The sequence below is a fragment of the Pteropus alecto genome, unplaced genomic scaffold, assembly GCF_000325575.1.
Source record: "Pteropus alecto unplaced genomic scaffold, ASM32557v1 scaffold3, whole genome shotgun sequence".
Taxonomy (NCBI): domain Eukaryota; kingdom Metazoa; phylum Chordata; class Mammalia; order Chiroptera; family Pteropodidae; genus Pteropus; species Pteropus alecto.
In genome coordinates, this window is record NW_006442484.1 from 57,383,166 (window position 1) to 57,393,191 (window position 10,026).

General features: G+C 33.4%; 1 protein-coding gene across 1 annotated transcript in view; it reads right to left on the bottom strand.

The window, feature by feature from the left end:
- Window positions 1-10,026, bottom strand: part of TMEFF2 (transmembrane protein with EGF like and two follistatin like domains 2) — a 214,515-nt gene that overhangs the window by 94,780 nt on the left and 109,709 nt on the right. Inside the window, exon 6 of the mRNA XM_015596458.2 lies at window positions 5,743-5,839. Within this exon, the coding sequence (XP_015451944.1) occupies window positions 5,743-5,839 (97 nt within the window). The remainder of the gene's footprint in view (window positions 1-5,742; window positions 5,840-10,026) is intronic.

Genomic DNA, 10,026 nt, shown 5'->3' on the forward strand with positions numbered 1-10,026 from the left:
CAAATTCTGAGAGGCATATCTCAACTACAGGAATCTTAGAACTGAAAAGGTTTTCTCTTAAAGCCTTACATCAAACAAAAACCTTGGATTTCCTAGGTCAGACCTATTTTCCACTTTTTTTGTGTGTATTTTTTCATTCTCTCCATGAATAAACTCATGTTAGAAGCAGTCCTAATTATCGTAACCACATTTCCAGTTCTAAGGCAAGAGAGCAAAGGAAATCAATAAAAGGGAAACATGCCGGGGGAAGAGAGAGTGAATTCTTAGTTCACTAAAATTTTGTGACTAATCAGCATCTTCTTTAGACATCCCTTAGGCAACCCTAACCAATTTTTTTTTTTACTTAGTAGAAAATAATTGGAAACTTTCCAATTGCAATACAATCTTTTTTGTTCAATTGTCGGCCAGTAGTAGTTTTAAAAGAAATAATTTTCTATATTTTCCTCAGAGGTGTCTTAATTTTCCCCATCAAACTCATAATCCAAATGTACTAAAGTCAGCAGGATCAAATGCCTAATTTGCTTATATGTATGGTGAAATCTAGCGCCAAGTATCATCCACGGCCATCGCCCAGCTTCAAACATTCATGATTCTCCACAGTCCAATATGCATTAAAGGTGGGAATGATGCCAGCAACAAACAGTCTTCCTAGTGACAAGGAGCCTTCTCAGATCAAAGAAGCAAGCTAAAGACTTCAAACTAAACTGTCTTTTAAAAAGATAGTCACAAAAGAAATGTCAAATCCCACACCCTGTTTCAGCTTGGGAACATCAATGAAATGAAAAAAAAAAAAGATGCTCATTCATTTTTTCTTCTGAACTCATCTTACTGCAAACTACTTTGTTTTCTTCCTTTCTTACCACTGTAGTCCAACATGGATGTTAGGCACTAAAACTGAAAAACATTATTAATGTTTCAAAGATAAAATGAATGACTACTGAGGAATTAATAGCATTTAAGCCAATATGATATTGCTAATGGAGCCTGAGTGGCATGTAGAGAATAATAAAGGAGCAAAGTTAAAATGAAAATAGGAGCTATGAAGCTTCCATAAGAAGCAAATATACATAATAATTTAAGTTCTCCTTATGTCATTTGTCACCCAGCTGCACCTGCTCTTACAGCTGTGCTCTCTTCCCTGATCTATCCTGATACCCTGGAAATGGTAGGCACGCAGCCAATTTCATGTCCAGCCATTCCTATGATCAGACTCAGCTACCTACCAACCTGCTTTTTTCTTACATTAAATCAATTATCAACCTCAGGACTCTGAACTACTCTGACTGACAGGACCAACAGAAAGTTCTAGGCTAATAACTCCTTCGGAATAGTTCTCAGTGCAAAGAGTTACCACTGACCTACTTTGTACTTACTGAAATAATTTATCAGGTATGATAATTAGGGAATATAAAGCTGTTTTTAAAACCAACCAAGTATAAGAAATATTTGTTGAAATCATAAGTTGGTATTCCCAGTGCTATCAGATGGGGCTTTATTACTTTGCAATGAGTCAGTTTTATTATGTTTGACTTATTTATAAGCTATTCTTTTTCTTTATAAATTATATTTGACAGGATGTATTTGAGAGTCTCTTTGATGTATAAATATATTAGTTTTGAACTTTTTCAGCCTTGATATGAAGAGAAACAATCTTTTAAGCTCTTCTTTACATTTATTCTTAACCTCTGCCCCATAAACAGGCCACATATCCCTTTGCATAGGCATTTCAATTATTTCTGAAGTCCATCCTAAATAAAGAGATGCCTCAATCTGAGAGTGGATGTACCTATGGTGTGGACCAATTACCATGTGATTTTTAATTCTCTCTTTTGAAAGATTAATCCTTTCCTACATTTTGGTATATATCTACAATTAAAGATTTTTTTGTAGCCATGGTCTTGCTTCCTTACTAAGAAAACTTGGCCATTTCCTGATTTCTACAGCCTTGATGTTCTCCACAAGAAGAAGAAACAAAACGAAACAAAACAGAACAAAACAAAACAAAACAAAAAAAGACTTAAAATGAAATTGTGGAACATAAATGAAAGGTGTATATGAATTTACAATCTACATGTTTTCTCAAGATAAACGCTTTAAAATGTTATGTCATTATATATGGTTTATCAATACCATCCTCTAATTATTAATGTTTTCTCTTTTACCTTTACTCTCCTTACTCCTTTCAATTTTATTTATTATTTTTCCCCCATGTCTAGTGTTACTTTCTTCTTAATTCAAGAACTCATATAAGTAACTATGAAAACAAGATCAGCTGTTTGTGTACTGGTTTTTTTTAATTCTCACAACGATTTACTGTTACCTAGAAAGTATCTTTGAATAACTAGACTTAGTCTTTGTGGTGAAATGTAAAATATTAATTTCTTAGGCTATGGTTAAAAAAGATCAGGCGTTAAATTTTCACCTTTGCTTTAATATTGCAGATATGATAATAACATTATTTCTCAGTTATTTACTCACATCTTATTATTACTTCATAAGGCAGCATTGAGGAAATATGTATACATAAAATTGTAGTTTAGTTAGTGTCAAAGGAGAAAATAATACAAAACACTGAGTTGTACTTTTGTTGCCACATAGCATATGCAGTATTTTACATTTTTGAGAGGGCCTGGCCATGGTTTCACCCAAAATCAATAGCACATCAAAGCACCTCTGAATCAGCTGACTGTATGAGGGTCAGATTACTCCCCTACTGCTTCCTATCTTACTTTATAGCCTCTTTCATTCCATGCCTATTTAATTTCATTTATTGCTTTATTCTTCTGTCCTTCAGCTCTTTCCAATCTGCCCTTCATGGCTATAACTAAATATAATAGATTAACATACAAAGGTATTTATGTAAATGAAAATCAATACACTTATCATTCCAGCACAATTCCTTATTGCTTACATTGGACATTTTAAGTACATTGTATTTAAACCCTAACAACTTTTCATTCTTGCCTGGGGAGCATAATGATCTTCTTGGCTCCCTGCCCCCTACAGCCCTCTAATCTTCACAGCTATGGCCACTTAGCCCCATCTGGAGGTTCAGCCTTATTCCGCATTTTGGAGCTAATCTTATCTCTAGGCTGGGGGCGTACAAGATATCTTTAGCCAAAAGCTAACTGATTCAGCATCCAGTCAGCCTTGCTGCTGGTTTCATTCTGACCTTGTAATTTATTCTGAGGTCTAGGCGCTTGCCTCAGCCCCATTGTAAGCAAGGCTTGGCTTTCTACACCAGTTCTATACAACTGGGTATCTTTCTAGTTTCTCTCATATCTGTCCCTGATTACTTTTCCTGATACCCCATTCCTAGTTGACTGAGGTTCTGCCTTGCTCTTCTCCTTGTTCTCTTTGTAACTGAGTTTCTTTTTCTAACTCCAGTTACCATAGCTGTTCAATCTTTCTGATGCCACTCTCTTGCCCATATCTCCTTGTACTGCCTGCCTTCATACCATAGATAAAACTTTCACTAGAATACCAGAAAGGACACTGCTTGCCTGGATGTTTTCCCACTGCCTGCTGCAGGCACCTCCCTTGTCACCAGCTTCAACCTTGTTAGGTCTTGAATCACTGGATCTAAGCTGCCTGCAATCTGGCCATTCCAGATGTGACAGAAAAAAATATTTTAATTGCATCTTTGGTTGAATTGTTATGCTAACACCCAGTAGTTACTTTTACCTCATATATTCATGTTGACTCTGCCACTTAAACACTTTAAAACTCAGTGTCCTCTTTATAAAGTGAGATCATAATGAAATCTACGCCTAGTCTTATTTTGAAGATAACTGAGAAAAAAATGCATACAAATGGACCAAGCTCATAGTTAGCAATCAATAATTTTTAGCTGCTATAGTTATCTCATTTCTTAAAACTTCGCACTTGTAAAGTGGAACTATGTCAGTTAAAGATGATCATTAAAGAGATGAGAAATTAGCAGAATAAAAATTCTTAAAAAATAATTAAGGACTCGTGTAAATTTTTTAAGTGTAAAATAATTAACAGTGAGATAATTAATAGCTTTAAAATAATGTTGAACTACAGATGCAGTCACCGCGATCATTAAAAATGAGATATTTTAATTATTTATTTTCTATAAGTATAACAATATACAAAGACTATGACTATACAGAGCCCTAAATATTTAGGGAGGAGAAAGACTCTTTGACTCAAACCAAAGTTATAGATAAGTAAAATTTAAAGCTCCACTTTTCTGAAATTCTGATTCATTAATTTTGGAGTGTTTAAAAAATTCCCGAAGTAATTCTGATAATCGGCCAAGTTTAGGAACCAAAAATTCACCAGCAATTAAGATGCCCAGGATGTTCTTAAAAACACAAACTTACATTTACCTCAAAATGGTCAAACCTAAAAACACAAACCTACATTTACCTTAAAATGGTCAAACCAGTGCCAGACTCCTGTACTTGGTTTCTAACTGCCCAAAATTTGACAGGTGTGGAAATTATTAATGTCTACTTTTATTAATGGGCAGCTATTTTGCCTGGCTAGTCAATAGCAGTGTTTACTTGTGAGTACGTAATTTACCCTAAGAACTTCAGTTTGCTCAACTGGAATCCTCAACCTAATCTGCATTCCAAAAACATATTTTAAGTATAAAATATTTTAAGTATAGATGGTTTCATTCTTGCCAAAATTACCTTGCCTTAATTTTTTTCTTGTTCCTTAGATGAATTGCACCCTCCACTCAAGGTTGATCAAAATGGTTGCTTTCCCCCACTACCGTATTGAAATATAATTGATATATAACATTGTATAAGTTTAAGATGTACACCGTGCTGACTTAATGTAATACACTTACTATTGCAATATGATTACCACCATCATGTTAGCTAACATCACATGACACATAATTACTATTCCTTGAGAACATGTAATATTTACTCTCAGTCATTTTGATCAAAATGAGTGTTAACAGCTCTAAGCAAACACAATCTGCATAGTGAAGAAAACAAAGGACACTTGGCTGTTTTCCAGAAAGGTATGTATGTAAAAGTGAGTAAGAGAGGAAGGGTCTAAGGGAGTAGGAGGGGATAGACAGAGATTGAGACTGCCTCTTTCAGCTCTCATGCCACAAAGACATCCTCTGAATTCCGGGTCACTCACTTTGAGTGTGATCAGGGTAGAATCAATACACGTCAGTGCCCTAGGAGGCTAACATTTTGGGACCCACTCAAAATAATGACTATTATTCAGTATTTGTTCAGCACATCTTTATAGAAGAAGCTGAATATTGCTTGGGTGAAGAGAGACATTGATCCTAGAGGACGACCCAGAGATCATTTGTCCTGTCATCTTCTCAATTCAGCTACAGGCGCACAAAGGCATGCCCTTAAATAAAATCTCTGCTGTTATCCAGATTCTCCATCTTAGGAAGCTGATTAGCAGTTGTCCAGTTTTTGGACCATGCTTCTTGAGAGGTGTTCTGGTAAATGAGATTACTCTCTCCAACTTTTACCATTGATCGTATTTGGAGGTCTCAGTCATAACTTTTTATACCTTAACAAATAAAGCCCTGGGCAGCTGCTCGGCTGGCCCAACTCTTAATTCAGCTTCAGTAATTCCTTGCTGTTATTACTGCCCCACCCCTACCCCTTAGGAACTAGATAAAAAAATAAATAAATGCTGAAAATGTCTTTTTTAGGTATGGTTGATGGAGTCAAAAGAAAACAATTATTGTCATTATTTTGTTTAAAAGAATAAATAAAAGCACGTTACCAGACATCCTCGGCATCTTCATCACATTCTGCACCAAACTGGCAAATATCGCAGGTGGATGTCTCCTTTTGACTTGTTTCTCCTGAGCCTTCATGGACTATAGAACAGAAAAAAGGAAACAAAAGATTTCAGATTAGTGTGCATAATCCCAACAACTCTAAGACTAGTCTATATTAAAATTGCTACTTTTCCAATGGACCTGTTTGCTATTGAGGCTTCATAAGAATGCCATATTCAACTCCTCTCTTCCCTAAATTTAAAGGCAACACTAACAATAATATACCACCCATTGGTATGTTGTGAACACTTCTGCATTTTATAGCAAAATAAAACAAACAAGAGGGTTTACTGGATTTATCAAAAATTTTTGGCTTAACAAATAAACCATATGTAAGAGTTATTTAATGAAAAGGGATTTAGATTGTCATTTGCCTAGAGGAAAAATATAATGTCTATTTTATTAAAAAAAACTTAATATTTTCTCATTTCTAAATTATAGGTTTTATTTTCATTCAAAGGCTTTTATATATAATTTAAGAAACTTAGATGGTTATCCTTGAATTACTAGGTGTCATCTTTATTTTTTCCTCAAGATGTTAAGTAGTTATAAGAAAAAAATATTGATTGTAAATTTTGTGCAGTAGTTTCTTAAATCTTTCATAAATGTTGAACAGAGCCCATTACAGTGATTTTTTCTGTGAGGGTTATAAACATATATTTCTTTTTAAAAATGTATATTGTCATTGATAATGATTAGACTTTTTTTTCTCCTCATAAATTACAGGTATAAAAATATGCAATACATAACCTAATTACAAAATTAACCTCTCAAAATTATGACACAATAGTGTAAATCAAGAAGAATTCTGAGTGCAAATAATGAATATCTGAGCAACACTTTTGAGAAGATGAATTATTGTTTACTCAATTAAAAAATATACAGCTGAAAGCAAAAATAGCTTTGCTTATAGACGAAAAATTGCAACAACCTGAGTACTACATAGATAATCTAATTTCATGGACAGATTATACACTTAAAATCAGATGTTTAAATCAAGAGGATCTTTAAAAAAGTGCACTTCTGCAAAAGGCCATGTATTTTCGATAGAAAAAGAACGTAAACAATTAAGTATGGCATTAGCTCCTGTCTTTATGAACTCTAATAAGATAAAATTTTAACAAAGGCACAACTTATTAACATGCACCCTAAATCTAACAAATCCAACCTTATTTATTTTGTTTTAATAAGATATTTTCTCATAATTTCTTCTTTGTCTATTAACAAAAGGGTTTTTAATATTTACAAAAGCAAAGGTCTTTATTCCTTGATTTTCTTAAATTTGCTGCTGTGCAGATGAGTGATTTAATTTTTAAAAAAAGGACAAGAAGACATCTCTGAGAGTACTGTTTTATAGTTTTTCCAGGAAAGGTAGAGAGATTTATTTTTTTCTAAAGCATCTTTTTCTTCCTGTACTTGATGATTTGCACTTATGTTAAAAAAGTTATGAATTACATAGATTAACTTCAATTGCAAAAGTGTTCATGATATAGTTTTAAATATGGAAGCCTTAGAAAAAAATATTTCTCTTCAGAAAGAAGAAGGAATTTTAGACTCTGCTAAAATAGACACCACTTATTATCCACTATATTACTTTAATACAGGCAAAACCATTAGAGTGGACCATGGGGATAAGAAGGAAGCCGGGGCCTCACCTCAGGGGAGACTGAACAGCTGAGGTTGGTCTCTTTATTACTTTCTTATTATTAATGCAATACAGAAGCTGCTAATGGGAGAAGGACTTTTAGTGTTAGCAAGATTAGCAGCTTCCAGACTAAAACTTCCCATCACTCAGGAAATGTACTAACACAACGGGAAGGTCCTTAGTGAACAGCTATAGTCAGGGGCAGTTTCATGTGCTTTACAGTAGAGATCCTTAGTTAAGGATCTACTGGAAGTAATCCAGGGGGTGAATTATGCTAACTCATAATTATACGCAATAGTACATACACAATATATATTATAATACATATGATAATGTTAGGTAGCTAATCAGACATGAGGGACAGGAGAACAAAGGAATAGAGACCCGGCCTAGAAACCATCCAAAGAACACCCTATTGGTGGTTAGAAAATCTCTCCTGCATCCCCAGAGACAAAGGACGGGAGCGTCATAGTCTTAGGTGGTTTAATCCAGCCACAGATGCCTGTGCAGAAAGTACTACCCTAATTTGCCTACAATCTAATGCTCATAAAACTGTCATTATAATAATATGTTTATGCCTAGAAGTTCATGAATCTAATTATAATAGACTAAATTCTAGGTAAGCACATGTACAATAGGCAAAGTGTTATACAGCAGCCAAGTGTCAATCAAAATGACCTTACTTGCCCATCACCTAAGAATGCCTTTGAAACCATCCATCACGGCCCAAATATAATTCAGAGATTCCCACTTCCGGGTTGTTGTTGCTGTTACAGCTCTTTGCTAAAACCGTGTGCCTCCTTGGAGGGTGCTTTGTCTTTCTAAAACATATGTTTACTAAATCTTTTCTAAATCTCAATGACCTGTGATTCTACACTGTATCAATGAGGAAAAACTGAGGAAAGATGCTAATTACACTTATCAGCCCCCCCATGACGTTGGGGTGACACTGAAATTCAATTGCCCCAACACTAACAATAATATATTATTTTAAATGTTATAATAGTAGTAGTTATTATAATAATTACATATATAGCACATATAATAGTTATAATACATATTATATATGTATATGTGCTATACTATATTACCTAAATGGGCTCATCATATGAGTTAGGAAGTGTTCTCACTTCCTTTTTTTTATGAAAGGGTTTGTGTATGTTGGTATTATTCTTTAATTTCTTCATACAAAGATATTTAAATGTTCTATTATATTGATTTCTGCTCTTGTTTCTATTATTTCCTTCATGCTACATACTTAAGGTTTAATTTATTATTTTTCTAGTTTCTTAAAATCAAAGAAGTGTTTGATTTTATACCTTTCTTATTTTCTAACAAAGGTATTTAAATCCATAAATTCTTTTTAAAGGCTGCTTTAGCTGCATCCTATACATATGGATGTTGTGTTCAAAATATATATAGTGATATCTCTTGGGATTTCTTCTCGATCCATTGATTATTTAGTGTTTTTTAACTTCCAAATATTTGAGGGTCTTTAAAAGTATATTATTTTAATTCGTCTTTAATTTAACTCTATCATGGTTAAAGAACATATTCTGTTTAATTTCTTTGAAATTTATTAAAACTTGTTTTATGACCAAGAATGTGGTCTATCTTCTTTAGTAATCCATGTACATCTTAGAAGTTGTAACCTCTTGTGGGGAGTAATTTTCTATAAATGTTAATTGGCTTAAGTTGATGGTCAGTATTGTTCAAATCATCCATAATTATACTAATTTTTACATTTTTTTATCTATTGCTGAAGAAGAAGTGTTAAAATCTCTATCAGTGACAGTAAAATTGTTTCTAGTTTTTTTTTGTTATATTATTTTCTTTTGTCTTGTATTTGAGAGATTTGATTTTGAGTGTAGAAACATTCGTAGTCTTTGACTTTATAAGGAAGTGACCCTTTTATCATAATAAAATGCACTCTTTTAATCTCTGGTAACACTTCACCTTGAAGTCTACTTTGTTCTGATAGTCATAGAGCCACACCAACTTTCTTTTGCTTATTGTTTTTATCCCTTTACACCCAACTTGTTTAAAACATGTTTTAAGTATGTTTCTTGGAAACAACATATAGTCAGATCTTGCTTTTTTATCCAATCTGAATACGTCTGCATTTGATCAGGGTGCTTAGTTCATTTACTTTAATGTAATACTTTTGAGGGGTCATTTTTTTCTATTATTTTGGTGCTTTCTTTAAGGATGACAATATGCATCTTTAAATTATCCTAATCCATTACTTTATGAACAATTTAAGAACTTTCTGACATGTTTTTAATTACTACAGTCTACTCTTCGCATTCTTATTGTCATATATCGTACATGTACCTATTCTGTAAAGCTCCTGTTACTTCATAAAATTAGTCTTAAACAGTCATCCTACTATTCTGTGTTAATTTTAAAGGTAAAAGTCAGATATTTCAGTACTAACACAGATTTCGGCCTGTTACTGTTAATCATTGACTTCTGACGTATTTGCTCTAACTTTTTAAGACTTTCTGTAGTCTCACATTCTCCATGAAAGACATGATTGATATATGATATTTATAGTAAATTGTATTAATTTTTCCAATTA